Source organism: Lytechinus pictus, chromosome 6 (assembly GCF_037042905.1).
Source record: "Lytechinus pictus isolate F3 Inbred chromosome 6, Lp3.0, whole genome shotgun sequence".
Classification (NCBI taxonomy): Eukaryota; Metazoa; Echinodermata; class Echinoidea; order Temnopleuroida; family Toxopneustidae; genus Lytechinus; species Lytechinus pictus.
The window spans coordinates 8,845,608-8,871,978 of record NC_087250.1 but is presented as its reverse complement, the minus strand read 5'-3'; the positions used below and the strand labels follow the sequence as shown (position 1 = coordinate 8,871,978).

The following is a 26,371-nucleotide window of genomic DNA, read 5'->3' as shown; positions in this document are numbered from 1 at the left end:
GATGTTACTTAGATTATTCCTCATTCACGCATGAGTGAGCAAAAACAATTTGAAAGAAGGATACCAAAAACTCATTTGGCGGGGGGTATATGAATTTCAAAAAGAAAATCACATGTCTTAAAAGTTTAATATCTGCTCTTTAATTTGATACCTCAATACCAAAAATTTGTGATTAAGTTATGATAAATCATCGCTAAATCTCGGTTTCGTTTTTTTTTGGACGCACTGTATAGAGTACATGTAGGCACATTGAATGATTGTAATAATATCATCCGAATCATATATACTCCTCCTCGTCATCTATCGGTGATGACGATGGTGACCGTGAATTCAGCACAAACAACCCAGCATCATCATCGCCACCACCATTACCATCATCATCACCATCGTCATTGTTATCATCATCATCATCATCAGTATCATCGCCACCACCATTACCATCATCATCACCATCGTCATTGTTATCATCATCATCATCATCAGTATCATCGCCACCACCATTACCATCATCATCACCATCGTCATTGTTATCATCATCATCATCATCAGTATCATCGCCACCACCATTACCATCATTATCATCATCATCATCATCACCATCATCACCACCACCATTACCATCATTATCACCATCCGTCATTGTTATCATCATCATCATCATCATCAGTATCATCGCCACCACCATTACCATCATTATCATCATCGTCATTGTTATCATCATCATCATCATCAGTATCATCGCCACCACCATTACCATCATTATCATCATCATCATCACCATCATCACCACCACCATTACCATCATTATCACCATCGTCATTGTTATCATCATCATCATCATCATCATCATCAGTATCATCGCCACCACCATTACCATCATTATCATCATCATCATCATCACCATCATCACCACCACCATTACCATCATTATCACCATCGTCATTGTCATCATCATCATCATCAGTATCATCATCATCACCACCATCACCGTTATCATCATCATCATCACCACCATCATCATCATCACCACCATCATCATCATCATCATCACCACCTCCACCACCACCACCACCAATTTCATCATTGCCGTCATCATCATCGTCGCCAACTACAACAAAAATTCCGAGGTCATGATAAGTCGTCCCACAAACATGACCAAGGCCTGTACCACGTATGAGTATTGTGTTACCTAATTCAAGAACTGCATGGTCATAAATGTTTTTCAATACACAATAGGCGATTCACAACAAAGACCGACTGTACATATATGTTTCATTGCATCATAATTATCATCATATTGATTACATTATAATGTACTTATGTTCAACTTTAATTACTCATATACCAGCAAAATAAATTACGTGACGTACCGATGACTTTAATTTCTATATTATTTTAGAAAGAAGATCTCATATTATCATGGTTTGAGTGCCGTCGAGAGCCTGCCAGATGGTCAAGTCGAATTATTCATATTTAACTGTTATTTCTTTTTTTTTCTTTTCCTTTTCAACGTTGAAGTATAGGAGGGAGTGACGAACTTGTTCACATGATTTGAGTTATGTGTCATAAACTTCCTATTAGACATTATTATTATTATGTGGTTATTTTTTATTATTAAAAACTACCGTCCTGTGCGGTGCTTCCCCCTCTCTCTCTCTCTCTTTCACTTTAAACCTTTCTTTGTTTCTTTTCTTTTGTATTTTCAAAATTCCTGTTTTTTGTTTTTTTCGGTGTTTTTTGTAATTTCTTTCTTTCTTTTTTTCTTTCTTGCTGTAATTCTTATTTCTCTCTCTCCGGCCCCCTTTCTCTCCTTTTCCCTTTCTGCCATTTTTTCTTTGTTTCTCTCTTTGTTTCTTTCTTCACCCCCTTCCATTCTTCCTTTATTTTTCCCTTTCCCCTCATTCCCTTTCTCCTTCCTTCGTTCCCATGCATATATTCTTCTCCTCTCTCTCTTAATTTCTCCAACTTGCGATATGTATTACTGTGAAGGGACTATGTTTTCCGTTATCAGAAACTCCATTCAAAATAAATTGCCATTGCCCTTTTCTCCCATCAATTTCCATTATATTACTGATTATGTAATCACGAGATGATATTACCATGACAACCGATGGTTTATCGAAGTTTGTCTGATAGACGCGCTAGTTTCCGCCGAGAATGGCAAGTCATTATTTTCCATCTCTTTCTTATTCAAGTGTTTTTGCCTTCATTACGATCCTAAACAAGTTAAAATAAAGAAAAGTAATAGAACATGTAGAAAGCATCCTGATAATTTGGCCAAGGCCTAATACGTTTGTTGTTGCCGAATAATGGGTTGTCCATGAATCGTCTTTGTCTTATTTTTTTATTTGAAGTATGATTTATTTTGATCAAATGAATAATAATTGTATAAGTTTCGCAGGTCTTTGTTTAATATTCAATTGGTGGCACTGGCACCCCCCCCCCCAAAAAAAAAAAAAAAATCACGACCGAGAAAAAAAAGAGAGGAGTTGGAAACGGATATGACATCAGTTTTCTTAATTTAAATCTAGCAGCTAGAGAATGAGACTTTTGTGTCGTAGCTCTTTATAAATTTTACCCCATATATACGCCATGTCTGGCCTCCTAAAAATTGAGCTCATTACGCCAGTGATATATTGATGTTTTCATTTAACGTGTTTTAATTAATTTTTGTTAGAATAGAACAAGAATATTTCATTGCTCAATGTCAGACAAGTCTTGGGAAAGATATGACAAAATATATAAAATCCAAATCTGAATGTAATGATGTACTTTGTTATGCGAAATCAGAGGTCTTCATTTTAGGAGCCTGCATAACGGTTTATTTTCTACTATAATTTGGTCTACGGCATGCAGTTCGTCCACTAAAATCCAAATCGTCCACTCACCATTTCGTCTCACTACAGTTATACCTGGGCGAAATGGATGAAAATGAAATTGATATTAGACCAACTGGTTATGAGACGATATGGTTATAGACGAACTGGTTATTAGACAAAGTGGTGGCTGGACCAAATGGTTATTGAACCAAGTGGTTGTTAGACGAAATGTTAATAGATGAAGTTAGAACATGTGATGAGTGGACGAGTTGCAATAGACGAATTGGCAATTTACCTATGTGACGAGCAAAACCGGAAAGACAAACGTAACAAAAGGAGGAAAAACAAACAAAATCCCAAATTTATCAGGAGCTCGATCTAACCACAATCTGATAACTTGGCTGAGGCTTTTATGATCGCGTCTGACACAAATTTGTTCACGAAAAAAAGATCAGTCTTTAGAGGAAAAAGAAGGGGTGTTGAAATTGACACCATTTGGTGTTCCAGGCAGAGTATCACACCCACATGTGTTCAAAAGGTGTTCAAAATACACCCTAGAGAATTAACATAGCACCAAAGGGTGTAAAACTAACAATCACGGTGTTGGAGTAACAGTGCTGATCTAGCACCGGAAATTTTAACCCTGGAGTAAAATGACATGGTGTAGCCTTTATAATTTACGTCAATCAACACGACACTTTTTGTTGTTGGCATGGTTATAGTCTAAACCACAATGACTTTCCATTGATTGGCACCTATACATAAAAACCTTGATCATGATTGGCCGCTGAGCTATGTTAACATGTTAGTTGCCAACCAAGGGGGGGGGGGTGCCTTTTTGGTATAGGGCGCGACCCCCCTCCTATTATAGTGTCGCCATTTGGTCCTATACGTCTTATCAGTTTTTATGTATCGCTCGTTTGTCAATATTGGCAAAGATGACCAGCCTTTTGTTTCTGCTATATGTTGCCGGGCAATATGTCTTGATGATAAAGATAACTTGAAATCAGGAGATCTTATATTATATTGTTTAAAAGGGAGAGAAGGAGGAGTAGGAGGAAAAAGAAGAAGAACTTGAAGAAAAAAAAAGAAGAAGGCGTCGAAGAAGGAGGAGAAGAAGAAGAAGGAGAAGAAGAAGATGATGATGAAGAAGACGAAGAAGGAGGAGAAGAAGAAGAAGATGATGATGAAGAAGAAGGAGAAGAAGAAGATGATGAAGAAGAAGAAGAATAAGAAGAAGAAGATGATGATGAATAAGAAGAAGAAGAGCATCGAGGAGGAGGAGGGAGAAGAAGAAGAGTTTCCATGCGTCAGTTGCTGGTCAAAAAAAAGTTTAACACTGCGACTGATGCTTGAGGGGCCGATATTCACATAATTATCCGCAGTTTTGTTTTCCCAGACTTTACTTTGGTTTAAAATTTCACTCTTGTGTTATCCCTGAAATTCGTTTTTTCCTCCTGAATTATGTAATATCCCACCACCCAGTTTTCCCTATCGCAAAATAATAATAATAGAAGAAACAAACAAACAAATAAATAAATAGATAAATGAGTAAATAAATAAATAAATAGATAAATAAATAAATAAATACAATGAGGGGCCATCAGAATCATAATGGCCCTCTTGTGAAATAGACGAGTCTTGGGTGGCTCTATAGCCCCTCCCCCCAAAATAGCAACAACAACAGTAGAGGATTGAGAAAAAGAAAAGGAAATGAAAAGAAAATGATAATTTTGTTGAATATCACAAAATATATATAAGGTTTTAAGTTTTAAAAGGCCGACCGTTCTCGCTTGTCTCGATCACCATCTACTTTCAGGAATCCCCCCACAAATAGGCCTCCTTCATATTGTGCCTCCTCAAAATATTTGGGTCATTCCGCCACCGTTTTGGATCTTCACAAGGCCCGAGCAATTGAGGAGGAAGGGGGGGGGGGCGAATTTGCCCCACAGTCATAGTGTTGCCCTCCCTATATACTTGCGCATGCCCTTAGTAATTTTCTAAAACTGAAAAATAAGTACTAAAAAAAGAATACTAAATATGCCTGTGACCCCCCACTTTTTGTTGCCCAATAGTAAGAAAAGATCGACGAAGAAGAAAAAAAACGCTACCGCTGCTGGATCCGTCTAGTGCTATGTGGGGGCATAATGACTGAAAATTGGCCATTGTCTCTGAAAAGTGTTTATTTTTTTAAAATATTTTTTTATCAGGGGTAGCGGGCTGATAGAGGAGGGGGGTGGTGGGATCTACAGCCCCCCTCCCACTTGTGTTTCCGCAGCTTCCGGGTACGTTGGCACTGGCACAACTTATCTTGACTTCCTTATTTGGTGAACTATTCTATCTCTCCACTCTCTCTCTCCAACTTCCTCCTCTTCTGGGACTAATGTAAGCGGACTATTTATAAAATCCAATTTGTTTGCTAGCATATATAACGATTATCATATTTATTTGATGTAAACAAATATAATGTTACTATTTTATTGTAATTTATATAATAATTATATATGCATTTTAAGTTTTTGTATAGATTTTGTAAACGTAGCAATATAAGTTTTTATTTGTTTTCTTTTGTCGAAACTTATACGTTTTTTTGTCGTAATGTTAAATTGGCAATGCGGAACATCCACAGGTGGTCGGTGAAATAGTTTAATTCAGTCAGTGGGTGAACTTGATATTTTCGCTGGATCGTGTGTGTGTCGTGTGTGAGAGGAATGGTTTCTTTGTGAAAGTAAACAGATATTTTGGCTCATTGTGGTTTTTATCAGGATTTATTCACTTACCAACTCGAGGAAAAGTAACATCCAAGCTACAGGTATTATTCGTAGGTGATATCTTTGATGACAATGTAGATCTTACCCTGGGATTTTGAGGTGTCTTTTTCTTGCTGAAGCGAAGCCCACGGCTCAAGCGAGCCACCTATCCGTGACTAGCCTCTTGTCGAGGCCCTGGCAGCTGCTTCCCGAGTGAAGCGAGGGCTTTCCTAATTCGCGAAGCGAATTAGGCCTGGCGCGAGCCAGGGCCTCTTGACATCTGAACTGAATTATATATTCATGAGGAACGTCTTCCTAATGAATATACATGAGTCATGATATTACCGGTCACCGAGTAAACCAATGAAATGTCAGAGCTGTTTCGTCTTGGGTTCGGAATACTCTATATAGTAGTACACTATTCTGCAGGGGATTCATTTAATTGCGGGACACTAAAGGGGATATAACCAGCAAAATGCTACAAGTAGTGGTACTACTACTACTACTACTATTACTACTGGCCGTAACAGACCCATCACCGCCCCGAAACTTCCCGGGAGATACTGCTCAGCCGCTGGTCAGACTCGAGTCAACTCCCAGCAACTCCACTCCAGCTTCCCTCACTGCACTGCAAAGCGGAGATCGATAATCGACGCCCCGGATCGACCGGTGGAATCGCATGAAATATTACTTTTTTTTCCATATCCTGTGGGTAGATTTACAAAGACATCTCGTCCTTTCAGTGCAGAGTTAATTTCATCGACTTGCAAATCCTTAAATCGGTCAATATTCAGCATTTTAGAGGCATATTCAGTGCTCTTTGATATTTCGTCGTCACTCTTCGCCAAGAATCCAAGGGTCGCCATTCAAGATGAGCTCATGAATATTTAATATGACGTCATAGCAGCTCGCGCTCTCATTGGATGATTTTCACCGACCAGTTTTTGGTCGGTGAATTGGTAAAAACAATAAAAAACAAAAGAAAGTCGGTGAAATTCGGTACAGATGTCCAGAGGCCCTGTCTCGCGGCGCTCTGCTTCGCTCTGCTTCGCTCTCTCCCGTGCTTTGCCATGTTCGCTCGGAAAGCAGCCGACAGGGCCTCGACAAGAGGCTAATCCGTGACCGACTGCCCACGCTGCCCGGAGCGCGGGCCGAAGCCAGCTGTGTCTGCGGGCACGCCCACTACTCACTAGCTAGTCAACTCATGTCTCACTGCGAGTTAACCCAGAGAGCTCCCGCCCGCGCAGCGGGCGGGAGCCCAGAAGCTTACCGTGTATTTTACCATTGTCACCGGACTAGGGTGATTTATGGTCTAAATATTTCTCAAAATGAATTGTGAAAACAGAAAGTATACAATTACCACGATTATATGGATGAAGGTCTAACGAGTGGCAGTTTCCTGACATCTGGGCACAGACTGGAACCTCAAAAAACGAAAAGTTCTCTCCTACCCCCGTTTCGATCGGCCATTTTTGTTAAAAATCGTAACAAAATGGCCGATCGAGACTGGGGTAGAGGAGAGAACTTTTCGTTTATTTGAGGTTCCAGTCTGTGCCCAGATGTCAGGAAACTGCCACTCGTTAGACCTTCATCCATATAATCGTGGTAATTGTATACTTTCTGTTTTCACAATTCATTTTGAGAAATATTTAGACCATAAATCACACTAGTCCGGTGACAATGGTAAAATACACGGTAAGCTTCTGGGCTCCCGCCCGCTGCGCGGGCGGGAGCTCTCTGGGTTAACTGCGAGTGAGCTGCGCCCACTGCCCGGCGCTGGCCTGCGCTGAAGCGCAGGCTGAGCCTGAGGCCGGCTGAGATGAGAAGAAAGAAATGAGATGAGAAGAAAGAAAGCCTAGGCAAAGCTTTTCATATTTTTTTGTTTTGAATGAACCACAAAATGTTATTAACAATGGACATTCCACATGTTCAGGGAGTAATACTAATAGGGAAGAAATAGTAAAGATAGATTTTTATTAAAATACATTCAGCTTTATTACCACCTTTCCTAAAAATAGCGAATTTTGATGACAAACACTAACACTAACTAAGTCTAACAGATCAGAATCTTCTTCAAGTTCGATCCCCGTAAGCACAGCTACAGCCGGGCATACGAACGTGCCAGCCAATCCGCTGGCGCGTCCGTACGCTCAGCTGTAGCTGACGGCGATGGATGAAGAACCTGGCCTGGCTGATCCCGATCTGTTTGTCATCAAAATTCACTATTTTTTGGAATGGTGGTTTAGCTGAATGTAGTTGACATAAGTTTATCTTTATTATTTCTTCCCTATAATTACTCCCTGAACATGTGGAATGTCCATTGTTTGAGCATTTTGTGGTTCAGTCAAGTTGGTCATTATTGTCAAATCTGTGTAAATTCAAATGTTGAATTTAAATAATTAAAAAAAAATATTGAGTAGGCCTAAGGGAAATCGCTAACTCTCCTTTGCATGAGATTTGCATACTGTTTTGTGAAAAAAATATGCAAAACTTTCTTATTTTACAATAAGATTTTGATGAAATTCTAGCATTATGCTTGAAATTAGTCCATCATTCTCCTTTTTATCATCATTTGCAGCTTCTGAGTGGCATGTACATTTTCATGCAGAGCTGGTCATAAGATCTTTCACATCGAGAATTGACGGAAGTAAACCGATACAGTACGCCTCTTCATAGCTACAGTAGATAGGAAATAAACCAACAGAATGGATGAGATGGATGAAATCAGGGAATACTTTGATAAGGTAAGTTTAGCTCTGAAGAGAATAAATAGAGACTTTCCCCTGTGATATCAAGCACTCTTATGTGCTTTTCACACTTAATTTCCTTAATCCCATAACCCAGACTATTCCTAACCCCATACTCTTTTTCGATTCACACTGTCTTTCTTAACCCCATACTATTTGCTTTAATAGCCGGGGTTAACGCCTTAACCCCGGACTATCGCACAGCTCATGAATATTGATGATTTTACCGTACAGAGCGCGATTAACGAGCAATTTTGACTTCTGTGATTGGCTAATGCTTAGCCCCGCTTTTCCTTTAATAGCCATGTTTCGTTTCACGTTGCATCTCTAAGCACTGCAATTTGTGGTGCTAGCACCACAATAAGCCGGCTAGCCGTGCTTTTTTGCTGGGGCAGATACTACCGTACTACAGTGTATTTACCATGCTAGCCCACTTTGCTAAACGTAGTGTGAAAACGAAGTGGGCTTTAATAGTTTAACCCTGGGGTTAAGGAAAAAAAGTGCAGTGTGAAAAGCATAGTATTGTATGTAAAATATTTATCTTTAAATTTGGTGTTGGTTACATGTACATGAAATCCTGATATCATTCAATTGTTCCGCCAAGGTAAACAATAACTTCGAACAGTAATGGTTCCTATTTTTATCAGAAGTCACAAAAAAGTTGACCTTATTTGCATGACCTTCCAGTGGTTGCACACACACAATGAGCAATGCTGACTCAGACAAGCGTCCCAGTATATGTACATGTACAGCACATTTGCATCAACACAGCACATGCAGTAAATTTAATCATCCAAAGACAACACACTTTTTCATAAATTTACACGTTTTTATCTTTTTATAAACAGGATTTACACAGGGGACAAGGGGGGGGGGGTAATTATTTTAGTTTCTTCACCGAAACAAGCCCATAGTACATAATGCCTATGGGGGGGGGGGTAATAATGTCATTTCTTTAATTTCTTCATGAAAATTCATGAATAGTGTCATTTCTTTAATTTTTTTCATGAAACAGCTCGAGGTACATACGGTCGCCATAAAGGACAGATTGAAATAGTTTTTGATATTTTTTTTAATAACTCAGAAATGTTGGCCAGTCTAGATTGAAAACACAGTTGGTTTTTCTGTGTTTACTTTAACCCTTGAGTTGAGAGCAAAAAAAATGACCTTTAATGAAATTCCCAGCTGTGGATGACTCATATGACTATATCTGGTTACCTACACATGTATATTCTTGCTTGCTAGCCACCTGTACATGGAGAATAGTCTGTATTGCAGGGCTGGTATTCTATACCAAAATTTATTTTTTGCGCCGCGCCAGGCCCGTGCCAATAATAGTCCAAAACATTGCGTTCGGTACCTTTAGCAGAGCTGGCGCTACTTTTATGATCACCCATTAAAAAATGTGGGCCTGGGGCTGGCCTGATGCTCATAAAAGTAACATCAAAATAGCCCGTTCTTGAAATACATGTAGCTTGCACCATAAATAAAATAAACTCAAAATTTTATGACTTGGCCCGAGACTTGTCCGGATCAGCAGGTTTTATTAGAGCACTGATTGATGTGAATAGCAATTTACTTGGCTAGGCAATGTTTTTTGTATTTGTGTTTTACTTTTAGTTTATTCAGAGTTTCAGATTACTTTATTTACTTTACCAAGCCAATACAAATATATCTGAAAGTCTATAATGCAAGCCAGATAATGCCCAAAAAGGAATTTGAATAAACTCAGATGTTTACTTACATGTAGGCCAACATCTGGGGGGGGGGGGGTCAATTTATTTGATCAAGAACAGACTTTGTTTCTTTTTTAGTTCTACTTGACCTCTTTGAAAACTGTATAATGTGAAAAATATTATTTTGAAGGTACAGGCTCCACAAAGAAATCTTCAGACAGTACATACATGTACATGTAGGCCTAATTGGTTAGACATGTATTGTAGCTTGATGATTGATTTGCCACATTTCCTTCTCAAAGTATGAAAAAAAAGGGGATGAGAAAAACCATGTACCTACAATACGTACATGTAGTAGGTCCATGGAAAAAGTTGGGTCTTTTTTCAGAACCCTCCATTTTCTGGAGATCTCATTTTCCTTTCACTCTTTGTTTCTTTGTTTGCATTCAGGCAGAGCATCTGGTCTTTGAATACTGTACTCCTCAGTCTTTCAATTTCAAAGACCTCCTTGTCCTCTTCCTCCAAGGGAAATTTTACCTTGAAATTCACGAACCACTGTTTACTATCTACATGTAGCCCCCACAAAAAAAAAATCCCATCTGGAAAAAATATGGGCAAGCTAATAATTCGAAGTGCACAAGAACAGGGGATCGTTTCATAAAGAGTTGCAATTGTTGTAGCTTTGCCATTATGGCAACTACCATGGCAACCTTGATTTTGATTGGCTGCTGAGCCATGTTGCCATGGTAGTTGCCATAATGGCAAAGTTACAACAGTTATAACTCTTTATGAAACGGGGGGGGGGGGGCAGGTCTTTTAGTTTTTTGGAATTTGCATAGTGCATAATTCAGAGTCTGAAGTAGTGAGACCAGATTCACTATAAGTGCTGTGGCTGCCTGTCACAGAGAGCTATAAAATGTATAAATTGCACATTTGTACATGTACCTGTAGTCTACACTCTAGACATGTTGTAATTGGTTAAAATGACAAATTTGAGTTTGGCGTCGAGTCTTTGCTCTAGACATGCTTATTGGTTAAAATGACAAAAATACAGACAGAGAATTTGGTGTCTATTTTTCACTCTAGACATGGTATAATTGGTTATTAGTGGCAAGCGTGGGTCTGTGCTTACAGACTAGTCTTCAGTCATATGCCAAACGAAAGTTGTGTGTCACTTGACAAAGAGCTTCATGAAACGGCCCCTTTGATTTTGTGAATCAGAGACTGACCTATAAACGGCTAATGTCTTGACGCATGAGTCATGGCCATGGAATAGCCTTCAGGGATGAGACAGACACTGACATTTATAGATGCATGCAGATTTGTACTAGGCCAAACTGGATTGAGACACAGGAGTTGTTTTCAAGTTAATTTGAAAGTTTCAAATTGGCTTGATCACCAAAGTACCTGTAACTGTTATGTAGTTTTTGAGAATTTCCACATGGTCTACATGCAGGGTGCTACATAAGCACTTGCCCGATTGCCCGGGGCAAGTAAAAGTTACAGTCGGGCAAGTGTTTTGAAGTAAAGACCAAAACTACTTGCCGAAATTGGGCAAGCAAAATTCTCAAAGTTAAATGAGAAAAATTAGGGTTGATATGATATGATATTAGCCCTAATTTTGGTCATCGCAGGCAAGATAAAATCACTTTGGAAAAAGAAATGCAATAACAAGGTAGATCAGTTCACGTCAAAAGAGAGAAAAAGGTCAATGGTTTATAAAACCACAATACATATATACTTTCTTTTTAAGAGGTAAAACTTTTTTTCAAGATTTTTTTTCGGACAAGTGAAATAGATTTTCGGGCAAGTATATTACAACTATTCAAAAATTTACTTGCCCAACTGGGCAAGTGCTTCTAAAAAGTTATGTAGCACCCTGTCTACATGTATAATGTACTTTCATTTATAGTCTAATGCCATGCTGTCTCATAACCAGTTGGTAAAATAGCCATACCATTTGGTCTATTTGGACTATTATTAAAGTGTTTTGTGCATAATGAATGAAAATGAAATGGATATTAGACCAACTGGTTATGAGACGAAATGGTCATAGACGAAAGGTAATGAGACGAAGTGATGATTGGACCAGCTGCCCGTTGCATAAAACTTTTTACCTGAGAAAACTCAGGTTGTTTTTTACCGTTGAGTTTTTGCCCTGTGTTAAAGTCAATGGCAGAAATCAGACTAACCTTTATAGTTTTCAGTTTTTACCAGAGTTTTCTCAGGTAAAAGGTTTTATGCAACAGGCCCCAGATGGTTGTTAGACGAAATGTTGATGGATGGAATGGCATTTTGTGACGAGTGGAGAGTTGGCAATTTACCATTTCCAGACACTTGAGGTTGATCAGATCAATCAAACTCTTTGTAAGACAGGGCCATGTTCTCACAGGTCCAAAGAAAAGTTCTTGCACATGTTTGTAATGCTTTCAAACTGGTCTGCAGGCCCAGACCCTGATTGAAACTTTGATCAACAAGTGAGTCTTCACAGAAGACACTCGCATACATGTTCTGTAGATGTATGAAACTTGCCGTTTCAATTTCCGGAGGGCCTGTAGTACTTACGCAAGTCAACGTAGCCTGTGCAGTGTGCATTCAGACGCCTTAAAGTAGATTTTAATACCAGTTTGCACAACACAAAACTGCGAGGATACTCCCCCCGGATAATGGGGAAGTTCTGTGATTTTGACAATTTGGACCTGTACATTATGTACATATACATGTACTTTCTTTGGGGAATGTACATTGTACATTATTTGCTTAAATTCAATACACTGACAAAAATACCTGGTTTTTTTTCTGAACGGGGGGGGGGGGGGGGGGACATGTAAAAGTATACACTGTAGATCAGAGTATCAGATTTTATCAAATGTTCCTCAAAATCTTGAACATCGAGTTGGTCTGAATATACATGTATGTATGCCTAGTGACATCACAACCCGGGGGGGGGGGGGGCAGTCAAATATATTGCTGTACGCAAGCGTGACCAATAAACGCATTTAAAGGGGTGTTTTTTTCAGTTTTGGACGCGGTCCGCGCGTGGACTCGTTAAGGGTATCAAAAACACTGATTTTCAAGAAAAAGGGTGGTTTTGAAAGACTGGTCAATGGTCAATCGCGGGGTCAAACGTATTTAGGGTATGTTTTTTTTTCCCAAAGCTTTTTTTTTTAAGACTAGCCAAACGTGTTTAGGGTATACTATGGTTTTTTCCCCTAGCTTTTTCCCCCGTGGTCATATTTTGGCAACAACTTGTTTAGGGGCCAAAATGTGTAAATAAAGCCAGAGAAAAACTTGTTTAGGGGGGTATTCTGCACACAGAGAAAAACTCGTTTAGGGGGTGTTTGGAAATTCCTTGGTCACGCGTGTGTACAGCGATATATTTGACCGGTCCCCCCCCCCCCCCCCCCCCCCCCCGGGATCACAACAGGGAAAACATTTCCCTCCCGAAATGCCCAAAAGAGCCCTGGATAATTAAAAAAAAACCCTGAAATTCCCATTCACTACAATGTTAAAGTTTAAAAGGTACACATGAAGCATATACTTGTATTAATAGCACCCTATAAAAATAAAATAAAATATTGTTTTTGCCTGCATCATGGTAAAGTATGATGCTAGTCTGCAGGCACAGACCCTGATTCAAACGTTAATCTATAAAGTGGTTCTTGGGTCGGCTCCATGACCGACTTTCCTGTGATAACAATTGCTTTTTAAAGGTTAAGTCCACCCCAAAAAAATGGTGATGTGAATAAATAGACAAAAATCAAACTAGCAAAATGCTGAAAATTTCATCAAAATCGGATGTAAAATAAGAAAGTTATGACATTTTAAAGTTTTGCGTATTTTTCACAAAACAGTGATAAAGACAACTCAAATGAGACAGTCGATGATGTCCCTCACTCACTATTTCTTTTGTGTTTTATAGTTTCAACTATACAATATTTCATTTTTTTTATAGATTTGACAATAAGGACCAACTTGACTGAATCATATAGTATTAAACAATGTTCATTCCACATGTTCAGGGAGGAATTAATCGTTGTTTCACTTGACAAGGAGGAGAAAAATAGGATATTCCCTATTCTATATAATAAGATACAAAAGAAATAGTGAGTGGATGACGTCATCAGTCCCCTCATTTGCATACCCAACAGGATGTGCATATAACTGTTTTGTGAAATTAAGCAAAACTTTAAAATGTCAAAACTTTATTATTTTACATCTGATTTTGATGAAATTTTCAGTGAATTACATGTATATTTGTTGAATTTTTCTCTTTTTATTCAAATCCACTTTTTGTTGGGTTGGAATTGTCCTTTAATATGGAAAAGCCACTCGAAAAAGTCAAACATAAACCCACGCTCCAAACCTACATGTAACCCCTTTTCCATACATGTGTACACATCATTCGGAACCAAAAACCCTATTACAATATGCTATTAATCATATTGAACTCTACGCTGTATTAAAGGCCTATCAAATTTTGAAATACGTGTAGTTCTACCAGCTCCCTGGCAGTTCAGTTCACTCTTTGGTTGGTAAAAGTAGTTCGCTTGAAATAGAAATCATACACTGTTTACTTTGATAAAACAATGGTTTGTTGTAAATCTTCAGTCATACGAAGACCTACATGAACATTTACATGTATGTACATGTACATCACACATGTACATGTACAAACGATGCTGCAATTTGGCTTTATTTATTTTAGGGAAGTAAAATGTATTATTGCAAAGACTCAAAAGGAACAGTTTTTTGGCATGAGATCTAGAGACTAGAGAATCCGATTCTGTATTTGCTTTGTAAAACAAACATGTGGGGTTGGCCCCTAGATTATTTGACATTTCAACATTTACAAGAACATGTATTAAATGTACATCATGTAGGCGTACATAGCATAGGGCTTGGAAAGATGGTTTAAAATCCAAAATAAGTCATCTCTTGAAAGGCTTGTAGTAGTCTGTCCACTGGGCGTCCATGCCAATTTAAAAAAAAGGTACATGCCATATTAAAAACAAGGAAATAAAATGGTGAAAAATAAAGAAAACAAACTATTTCAAATGGAGCTTGTAGGCCCTGTACACAATTTAGTGAAACAAACCATTATTTGCATCATTGCCTCACAAAAACATATGATACATGTATGTACATGTAATGAAAAAGAAGAATGAGAAGGAGAAAAGGTGAAGAAGGAGAAGGAGGAGGAGAAGAAGAAGAAGAAGAACTAGAAGAAGAACTAGAAGAATAAGAAGAAGAAGAAAAAGAAGAAGACGAAGGAGGAGGAGGAGGAGGAAGGAGAAGAAGAATGAGATGATTCAAGAAGAAAGAGGAGAAGGAGGAGAAAAAGAAGAAAAAGGAGGAGAAGAAGGAAAAGCAGAAGAAGAAGAGGAGGATGGAGTAGTGGTTAGGGAGAGAGAAAAAAATAGATGAAATAGATGAGTAATCAGAAGAAAAAAATAGGAACATAATGAAAAGAAAAAGTATAAGAATTCATACGTAGTATTAAACCTCAGACCATACTGTGTAGATCCGTTCATTTTCGTGCTGTATCACTGTCACAGGGAGTGGTTTGTGCATTGCCAGCGGTTTATTAAAGTACCCAACTGGGCAATTGTGGAATTTGATCACCCTTATTCCTACTGTATATCATTACACCAGGAAGTAAATGTAAATAATCATTGAGCCCTATCCTTGGATGGTAAACAAAACCATTCAGTTTTTAGTCTATATTTCAGACTCAGTTATTGAGTGTTTTACAAGGCTCCACTCTAACTTTTTTTCTACTGGTCCAACCTGTTCATGTTGGACCAGTAGATACCCAGATTTTCCATTTTGTACTCATCTGAACCTAACATTTACTGGTCCCCCAAAATAAATAAAAAACATAAAAAAAGACTTTTGCTGTCTTTTATTGCCCCCCCCCCAAAAAAAAAACCATACAAACAAACAAACAGTACACACACACACACAACATAATTCTAGGGGCCTCCTGTGCAGTCATTCTGCTCATGGTATGCTTTTCACACTGCACAAATTTTCCTTAACCCCCCCATAGCCCCACCTATTTCCTGGGGTTAAGCCCACTTCGGTTTTACACTACGTTTGACCAAAGTGATCTAGCACCGTACATGTAAATACTACGGTAATATCCGGCCCTGCTAAAAAGCAGGCTTAGCCGGCTAATTGCGATGCTAGCACTTAAAAAAAAAAATCTGTCATATTCTACAGTAATTTATTATTGTCAATATTCTCTAGCACTTGTTTTTAATGGAATGCGGAATGAATAACAATAGTAATATTAATGATGATAATGATAATAATGATGATTAATAAACAAAAGTAAATATGCTGAAATCAATTCAATTCAATCATTGTTTTCAGATGGACTTGAACAAGGACGGCTTTCTGACGGACAAAGAAATCCAGGAGATCCTCCAGGCCAAGGGTGAGAGCGTTCCTGCCTACAAATGCCGGGACTTCATCAGAGAGTATGACACCGACAATAATGGGCGCCTCACTTTTAATGAGTTTATGAAGGTATGACATTCATTCCTTTTTTTTTGGGGGGGGGTACATGTACTGTACCTTTGGACGCTGGATAGACTGGCACGCCCCTTAAAGGGGAATGAAACTGTTGGAACAAGTAGGCTAGTGTCAAAACAGAAAAATCAAAGAATAAGAACAAAGAAAGTTTGAGAAAAATCGGACAAATAATGAGAAAGTTATGAGCATTTGAATATTGAAATCACTATTAAATGCCATGGAGATCCTCCCATTGGCAATGCAACATAGATGTGTGATGTATATGTGAACAACTTTCCCTTTAAAATACCCTCAAAATGTCTCTTTTTGCTTTTTGTGTGGTGATAAAATTCTTTATCCATTGTGTATTTAAAAAAAAATTGTATTACATGCCCTCCTGTAGAAAGAACATGTGATCTACTGATACAGTTGGATGTGATAAAAGAGGCAGTTTGAGTGAAATATATACATTGTACTTTAAAGCTAATGGGGAGAGTTGTTCACAAGTGACATCACACATCTTTTTCGCATTGCCAATGTGAGGATCTCTATAGGATTCGTAATCGCAATATTCAAATGCTCATAACTTTATCTTTTTTTTAATCTGATTTTTCTCAAACTTTTGTTGATCTGCTTCTTTTGATTTTTTCTGTTTTCACACAAGCTACATGTATCTTGTTCCAAAGGTTTCATTCTCCTTTAATGACCCCAGCCGTTTTGTACAATTACCGTAGAAATCGACAAGCCCATCGCCCATGACTCAATCTGCAAACTCCTATTTTTGGATTGTTCATTATAAATTATTCATGCATGTATATATTTTGAATTAATAGTGCAAATTTATGCATGAAATTAAAATTTGACTGTAAATCTACAATTTGAAGACCATGAAGTGCAATTTTTTTTTTTGATAGAGACTGTGGGAATCTGATCAAATGCACATAAAAAAAATAATCAGTAAAAATTCATGTTTTCTTTATACATATTTTATATATTCGTTTTTATTTATCTATTTCTTTTATATAGTACTTACTACATGTACATTTTTGTTTTTATGTTCATTAAAGGTCAAGTCCACCCCAGGAATATGCTGACTTGAATAAATAGACAAAAATCAAACTAGCATAGTGCTGAAAATTTCATCAAAATCGGATGTAAAACAAGAAAGTTATGACATTTTAATGTTTCGCTTATTTTTCACAAAACAGTGATATGCACAACTAGGTGTGTCAGTCGATGATGTCCATCACTCACTATTTCTTTGGTTTTTTATTGTTTTAATTTCATAATAATTTTAATAATAATATTTCATTTTTTATAGATTTGACAATAAGGACCAACTTGACAGAACCATATAGTATTAAACAATGCTCATTCCACATGTTCAGGGAGGAATTAATCGTTGTATCACTTGAAATTTTTGACAATGAGAAGAAAATTAGAATATTTCATATTTCATATAAAAAAATACAAAAGAAATAGTGAGTGGATGACGTCATAGTCTCCTCATTTGCATACCAGCCAGGATGTGCATATAACTGTTTTGTGAAATTAAGCGAAACTTTAAAATGTCATAACTTTCTTATTTTACATCAGATTTTGATGAAATTTTCAGTGTTATGGTTGTTGGATTTTTCTCTTTTTATTCACATCAATTTTTTTTTGGGGTGGACTTGTCCTTTATAAACAACATGGAATTTAACAATTGATTCTAATCAGTAAAAGGAAAGACAATGATACAGGAATGTACATGTACTGTACATGTAGACTAGAAATAAAATTTGCATTGGATTTGTACATGTACATGGAATCATATTTTTGAGCAATTTTGACACTACTACATGTACATGTACATGAACAAGTGTAATTTCTGAACCAGGAGCAAATGTAGTTTCACCGAAAAAACAGCCAGAGCTGGAAAATTCTTTTTCACAAGTTTGAAGATGTGAATTACTAATATTTCAATTCACTCAATCTCATATCTTTATTAACAGCTATACGATGACATCAAGAAAAACAAGGTGTCATCAAGGTTCCTCACTCAAGTGAAAGCCAGGGTAGGCATCCAGGCAGAGAAGGGAACATCAGAAGTAAGCGCTGCCGGAACAACTCATTCCTTTTCAAAGGAGGAGACAGCAGCTTTCACAAGTACGATGAAAATTATGTATCTTTTACCGGGGGGGGGGGGGGGGGGCACTTCCATTGACGAGTGGATACCATGCGCGACCATGGGGTCTCGAAAAGCACCCTAAACAAGAATTTTCCATATTCTGAAAATGCAACCCTTAACAAGTATGGCGTGTGAAACCCTACCCTTCACAAGTATTTGAAACAAAACTATACCCTTTGCAAGTATTCCCTGAATTGAACCACTAAACAAGTACAGCGATATTTTAATTGTTATGTCGCGGGCCGGTCGGTCGTCAGCTTCACCTTTATTCATAATTGGGTTTAGTACAGCCCACCTTCCACACCTCGCGCAAATCGGACTCTAAACACGTAGTTGGGGCAAAAAGGACATCCTTTATAAAACATTTTAGTCTTTTTTACATGTATACCCTCGCAAATTTTACCCTTAACACATAGCATCCTAGCAAAATAGATACCTTTTCAAAATTTGTTTAGTGTTTTTGACACCCTTATTATGTTACGTACGTAACATGCCCTATCTTGAAAAAGACATAATTTTACATGTTTTTGGGGTCGCGCATGGTATCCACTCGTCAATGTAAGTGCTCCCCTCCCCGGGATCTTTTATCACGTCGAAGGCTGTTTTTTTTTTCATTTATTTTATCTTTTATATTTTCTTTTATTTTTTATTCTCTTTTCCTGTTTTTTGGATAACTGGTATCTTATAATATTTATTTTGTTTTCTTTTAATACTCTTCTTTTCTTTTCTTAGTTTTTTTCTTTCTTATTTTTCTTTTCTTTTTGTTTCTGTATTTTTTCTTTCTTATCTATTCTTTTTCTTTTCCTTTCTTTCCTTTTCCTTTTTTTTCATTTTTCTCATCTTTTGTTTTTGCTTTTCTTTTTGTTCCATTCTTTTATATAATTAAACTTTACTGTCATCTATGTCTAGTGACTGACTCTGCCTAGTGTATTTTGTATTTAATGTATATAGAAAGAGTAGAGTTGGGGGGGGGGGAAGGGGAGGGAGGGATAAGGGCAGATATGTGGATTTTTTTCCATTCACAAATACATGTAGATATGACATTCGACGCCCCCAAAATATCGTCAGTCGTTAAATCAGAAAGAATATTGATTGTTGATTTAAGTCTGGAGCCCCGATGCAATGTATCCTTTTCTAATAATAATAATGTGGGTAAATTTCTAGCTGAAGGAAAACACGTCATGTCTGGGATTCAAACCCTTGGAGTCGTAACCACTAGACCACAAAGCCACCGAACTCCATTTTTTTCTTCCATTTCTTGTTTAAAGGATACATCAATGAGGGTCTGAACTTTAGGAAGGATCCCGCCCTTGCTTCCAAATTGCCGATAAGTGTGGACGGTGGGCTCTTTGAAGCTGTGGTGGACGGCATATTGCTATGGTAAGTGACCCTGACGAGGGGAAAAATTAGACTGGGGCTGGGGGCGATTTTGCCCTTGAAATGCTCAAAAGAAAACTGGAAACTATAAAAAAGGAGCCCTGGAAAGCCCCATTCATTGCAATGTTAAAGCTTATCCAATGCTGCAGATTTAGGCAGTGAGTTGTGAAGAATAGCCCCCGAAGATAAAACGAAAATATTTTTTAGCCCGCCCTGACTACTCACTTGGGTAAAATATTTAAAAGCCAGTTTGTAAATACCTCATGGGCAAGTTGTTCAAATAACCTTTCCTTTCTTTCAAATTTCAAAGCAATGCTTTGCATAAGTGTTTCTGATATAGCAGGATGCAGAAATTGCATAGACCAGCAGAGTTCTGTAAAACAAAGGTTAGCAATCAATCGTACACTTGATTTCTACGATTGATCGTACGTTGTAGTCAATCGTAGATAAATGTTCTACAATCATTGCTAAGCTTTGTGTTACGGGCCCCAGGTGACTAGAATAACACATTGATCAATGTCTACGTGGAATGCATAGCATGCTGCTATTACAATGGGTCAGATGCATAAAAATGTAGCGATTGCTTGCAAGCAATTGCTTCAAGCACAAGCAGTTGCTCGCCAGTTGGTCTATCACCGCTTTTATAGTCTAACACCACTTTATTCTACATGTAATCTACACCTAGTTTATTTGTCTTCTGCAATGTAAAGGCCATGTAGATCAGGGCCCGTCTTACAAAGAGTTTCGATTGATCCGATCAACCTCAAGTATATGGAAATCCATCAATGTGATAATTTTTCGTTAGGAAATATGCTCAATGTCCTATAAAAACAAAGAGAAGCAAACAGAATTGTTAAGAAAACAGTGAATGTATGAATGTTCATCATTTCTAGAAAATACTTTGAACAAACATGTAATATTCGATCTTTATTTTGCTTCCTTTTCATAGTTGTGATTGATCGGATCAATCACAACTCTGTAAGACTGGGTCCTGATCATTCATTTGGCAAATTTACAGACAGGCTATACCCATTTTGTCTAATATCCAAATGGGCTAACAATGCTTAAAAGACTGACACCTCCTGTTCCTATGTTTAGGTAAACTGTCTATAGAATCCAATTCTCTCATAAAAAAAGTGCAAAGTGATTAGAAAGCAAATTGGAAATTAGTTATGTGGCTTTACTGTAGACTACGAAGACTTCGCTTTAAATCTATCAAATCCTTCTCTTTTCTTTTTTAATAGCAAAATGATCAACAGTTCGGTTGCAAACACCATCGACGAAAGGGTCATCACGACGACCAAGCTGAACAAGTTCACCCAGCTTGAGAACCTGACCCTGGCTCTGAATTCGGCCAAGGCCATCGGCTGCAGCGTCATCAACATCGACCCCATGGACATACAGAACAAGACCAAGCATCTGGTCCTGGGCCTCGTCTGGCAGATCATCCGGGTAGGTGTCCCAGAATTCAAATTTTGCTCTTGAGCCAATCGCATGCAAGGATTTCTGTAGCTTATAACAAATTTTGATCGGAAACCTCGGATTGTTTGTTTTATACATCGTCTAGGGAGGCGCGATAGCTCAGTCGGTAGAGCGGGGATTCGTATTCCGGTGACCCGGGTTCGATTCCCACTTGGTGCGCTAGTGCCCTTTGGTAAGGCATTAATCCTCATTACCAGGTCCTTCGGAGAGGACCTTAAGCCGTCGGTCCTCTGGTTGCTTGCTTACAAGCATTCATGCTTTCTTAGCAATCAGGTAACAAATCCCCACCAATCAATGAAATGCCTTCAATTGATATGACCCCATGGGTATAGTAATTACAACTCTTTTAAAATTTTGAAGATTGATGTTGTTGTAACTTCTGAAGGTTTCCATGGCGAAAGAGAATAGGGTAGTAGGTTTCACGGTACACTATGTATCTTTCCCGGGCAAGTGTTGACCGAAAAGAGATTGGGTGGTCCTTTTCAGGGACCAACACTTGCCCACGGAAGATACATCGTGTACTGTGAAATCTACTACACTATTAATGTTGTTATAGTTCATTATTCAAACTTTCACCCACATGTATCTACATGTCTGATTTTCCTTTTCCTCTAGTTTTAAACAACTTTCCAATTCGGTTTGATTCCATTTATTATTTCTAGCGTCAATATCTGAGCTCTAGTTTCAAGGGTTAGTTTCATATACAGTGCGTATAAAAAAAACGGGACAGATTTGAAAAAAAATTGTTTCAAATTATGATCTGTATATTTTGGTGTCAATAGGTGCTCTGGAGTCTTATCCTTCAAACGCCATTAAAATAATTTAGTTTCGTTCATGCTTGAGCGAACACGGAATGTTTTTGTCTGGGGTTAAAAAGGAAGCTTGCGCCAAAATGGCATAAAATGATAAATATGATGGTCGGACTTCTTGCTAATCAGCAGACTTCCTCTTAACCTTTTCATTATCTTTGCCATAATTTTCGAATTATGCGGTCAAAATTCATTTCCAAATCTACTTATTTGCTCAAATATTTCTGTTGTTCCTTTTTAATATCTTGTCTTTTAGCTGTAGGTTGTTGATTATGAGAGAAGGAAATGGGGAAAAAATTCTATCATTTTGCCCTTTGAAGGTCAAAATTACTGCTCAGAAAGAATTAGCTGATGTTTCTAAACTAAATTATTTTTTCTAAACCTACATGTACGTCCTATTTTGTTCTGCCTCTTGAATTTCCCCCTTTTTACTTCTGCCAAATTACCATACTTGAAGGGGGTAGAAAAAAAAGTATTTTAGCAAACAAAAAGGGTCATTAATGATTCTCCTGGACATATTTACAGTACCGTTTTTATGAAAGCTACAAGTAGGTTTTCAATTACTTGTATTTTCACTGATAGAGTTGTAATGTGCAGTTAAATGCTTTGATGCACTATATGTATGAATTCATTCTAAATTCTACATATAATTGCCCAGTTCTTTGGCCAGGTATCCATTCTTTTGTCATGCAGTCTTTAAGTCATTTGATAAACACACTTCCCAGATTGATTTGCTTATATTCTTATCCTTATCCCCTTTCTTCTGTATATATGTTTTTTATTTGCAATGCCTTTGAAATGAGAATTAAATCCTGATAATGAGCTAGCTTGTGTGAAAACAGGAAACAAATTAAAGAAACAATTCAGTGAAAGTTTGATAAATGTGAAAAAAAAGTTATGAGCATTGGAATGTTGACATTACTATGTGGACATCTCCCATTGGCAATGCAACGATCATGATGATGTACATGTGTTTCACAGTTGCACTAGTCTGCTGTGCAAACCCTTCACTCGAGTTAAGGGTCTGAATGTGCAGCCTACTCATGCCTTGTGTACTGAAGGCCCTCTCGCTCAGGAATTGAAACAGCAAGTTTTGTATGTGCTAGTCTTTGCGTGGAGACACACTTGTTGATCAAAGTTTTGATCAGGGTCTGTGCCTGCAGACTACAGTTGCACAACACCCTAATTACATTTTCTATATTTTATATCAGTTGAAGTAATGATCTCAAAATGAGTTCAAAAATAATCCAATAAAATTACCTCTCACAAGTGTTTGCATGTATAAATAACAAATATGTGCCAATGGGCTCTGGAAAAAGTGTGTAATTGCTGAGAAATTAGCAAAATAGGCACAGAATTCCATGAAAGGTCATGTTTTTTTCCATGCATTATTAATATACTGTCCCACATACCGGTATGCCTTTTTTGTGCTAGTTATCAGAATTATCGGTTTTCAGCTAGGATTTCATTGATTTCACAACAATTGAGTTGATTTCAATGTACCTAATCTAAATGTAGTCTATGAAAATATAGTGGTAATTAACCTTGATTTTAAAAGCTTTCTCATGAAATAATTGTATGCGTCAATCACTTTCTATTAGCTTTAAATTGTGCCTTTTATTGAGGCTATCCTTTGCTTTCTCCCCTCTTTATCTCCCCCCCCCCCCCTCTATCTATCTCTCTCCCCATCTATTCCCATTTCTAACAGACTGCCCGTAAACTACTGTCATGTACTACAAGCCTGGCACTGAAACTAAAAGGATATTATAAATATCCTGCATTGCAATGTGAGAATAGTTGTTACCATTTCCTCTTTTCCTCACTGAACCTTGCCAAAAGGCAAAGTACATATATGGTAATATACACTAGGATACAGTCAATAGTTTGTAATATGTGTACAGTATAGAAAGTGTAATCTATTAAAAGTGTACATAATTTCCTTGTATCATCTTGTCTTCCTCTTAATAGTTTCCATTTCATTTATATTTAAAGGAGAAATCCTCGATGATTTTTTTGATTCCTTGTTGTCATGAAGGCTAGTACTGTGGAAAATTGTACGGTTAAAAGCCTTTTAATTGCCTATTTCAAGCTGCATATTGGGCCATTCTTGGTCATGTGTGTGACCAAAATTATGACAAATCTTGACTTTTATTTAATTTTATCAATCTAAAAATGTTACATATTAATAGTAATTCAAAAGTTATATGACAAATGTGTTAGGTATCATTTTGGAATATTTTTTGCTGTCTTCAATATGTAGGTTCAAGGTCAGAGGTCAAAAGAAGTGGATCACGTGTGTTACTTCACACAGAAGCCCGATTTTGAAAGTTTATTTTCATTTTGAAATATCTGTTAATTTCAAAATTAAAATAAACTTTCAAAATCATCACCATTAGTTAGAAATCCCTAACATTCCGAGATTTATAACTACATGTACCATATTTTTCTTCATTGTTGAAAGTTCAGGAACAACCTAGTTACTTACATGTTTATTATATTTGTCTGTTAATAAAAAACAGAGAGTATATTTTTGCTAAGGTTTAATTGAAAAAATTTGGTTGTTTTATATTATTCATTTAATTACTATCATTCTAATTTAGTCAGAGGCGGCTGAACATCAGGCTCGGACAAAGAAAGTGGAAAGTCACCTTTTGTCTGCCAAACAATAGGTGCCCCTCCACTTTCATTGTATGAGCCTGACGTTCTCCCGCCTCTGAATTCAATAATGTTTTTCCAATAAAAACCTGGTTGTTTTGTGATGAAAACTTGTTTTTTTACAGCGAAAGATACATGGAAAATGCTCTACAATGCCTCCCCCAAATCAACAATAAGACACCTACAAAAAACATAATTTGCTGATTAGGGTGTTCCATCCCACGAGTGGTAAATAAATAAATAAAAAATGAAATTTGAGATTTTTGTTGAGCTTGACAATGGACACCCTTAGCTTCAAAATGAAATACAGTGCATCCGAGAGAAAAGGAAACTGTAATTCAATGAAAATTTTTACTGTCATAATCATAAATTAGCTTCATGTAATGTATCAGTGGAAAGATATGCTTTTCTTCTTTCATTTTTGAAGCCTGTCTCAACGTTCATTACGCATGCATGACCGAGTTAGAACAATGGAAAGGGGTGCTATCAAATATTCATTTGCACAAGCAAATTGATTTTCACTAGGTGGTTTCAGACCGCCTCGAAGTTCGCCAGTTCCAGGTATTCTCTGATCGGGAAATTTACCCCGATCAGAAAATACCAGGTATTTTGGCGGTCTGAAAGCAAACTACGCGTAATATCCCCGAAAGAAAATACCCGATAAATAGTAGGTACTTGGCGAAATTACGAGAACTTTCGCGGGGATTTTTCCAAGGTCGTGGGTATTTTGGCGGTCTGAAAGCAAATTACGGGAACTTTTAGCCCAGCGTGTCGTTGGGTGCGGCGCCGTGCATGGGTTGCTGCTGGGCTAGTGATTTTGAATTTCGCGCCTTGCTGCTTATCAGACCATACTGCGCATGCTCGTAACTTCAGGAACTTATCCCGAAGGGTATGTTTCAGGGCGGTGTGAATGCAGGAATAATGAATGGGTATTTTTCAGCCTAAAAAGGTTCTCGTAATTTAACGGGGATTCTTGTGATCGAGGCGGTTTGAAACCACCTAGTGAGTTTTTCTGGCTTCTACTGATCTATTTGGAAAACAAAGTTTATTATATCTTGAATATCCATCTTTTCCTCTTCCATGTGAAACTTTATGCGTAAAGTATGAATGACGCATGGTCGAGAAAAAGTTGCTTGGAAACAAGCTTGATTTCTACCTACATGGGCATTTTCACAGTAACTGACGTTACACGGCACAATTTTACACACTTTTCATTGTGTGTAAAATTGTGCCGTGTAACGTCAGTTACCGTGAAAATGCCCACATGTATTTGACGGATCATTGAAAAATAGGCATTTTCCAACGGGCCAAAATTATATCCTATGTATGTATCAAATGCGATATCATTGTCTTTTTGTATTGACTCC

The 26,371-nt window shown here is 37.6% G+C and overlaps 1 protein-coding gene across 2 annotated transcripts in view; it reads left to right on the top strand.

Moving 5' to 3' along the window:
• Positions 1 to 5,472: 5,472 nt before the first annotated feature.
• LOC129263420 (plastin-3-like) overlaps positions 5,473 to 26,371 on the top strand; it is a 43,871-nt gene continuing 22,972 nt past the window's right edge. Inside the window, exons 1-6 of one of the 2 annotated variants that reach the window (XM_064100843.1) lie at positions 5,473 to 5,631; positions 8,148 to 8,313; positions 16,371 to 16,526; positions 18,506 to 18,659; positions 19,950 to 20,061; positions 21,303 to 21,510. In XM_064100843.1, coding sequence (XP_063956913.1) covers positions 8,275 to 8,313; positions 16,371 to 16,526; positions 18,506 to 18,659; positions 19,950 to 20,061; positions 21,303 to 21,510 — 669 coding nt within the window. In that variant the 5' untranslated portion in view covers positions 5,473 to 5,631; positions 8,148 to 8,274. Of the gene's footprint in view, positions 5,641 to 8,147; positions 8,314 to 16,370; positions 16,527 to 18,505; positions 18,660 to 19,949; positions 20,062 to 21,302; positions 21,511 to 26,371 lie in introns of both variants that reach the window. The other variant, XM_064100844.1, reaches the window with a different exon arrangement.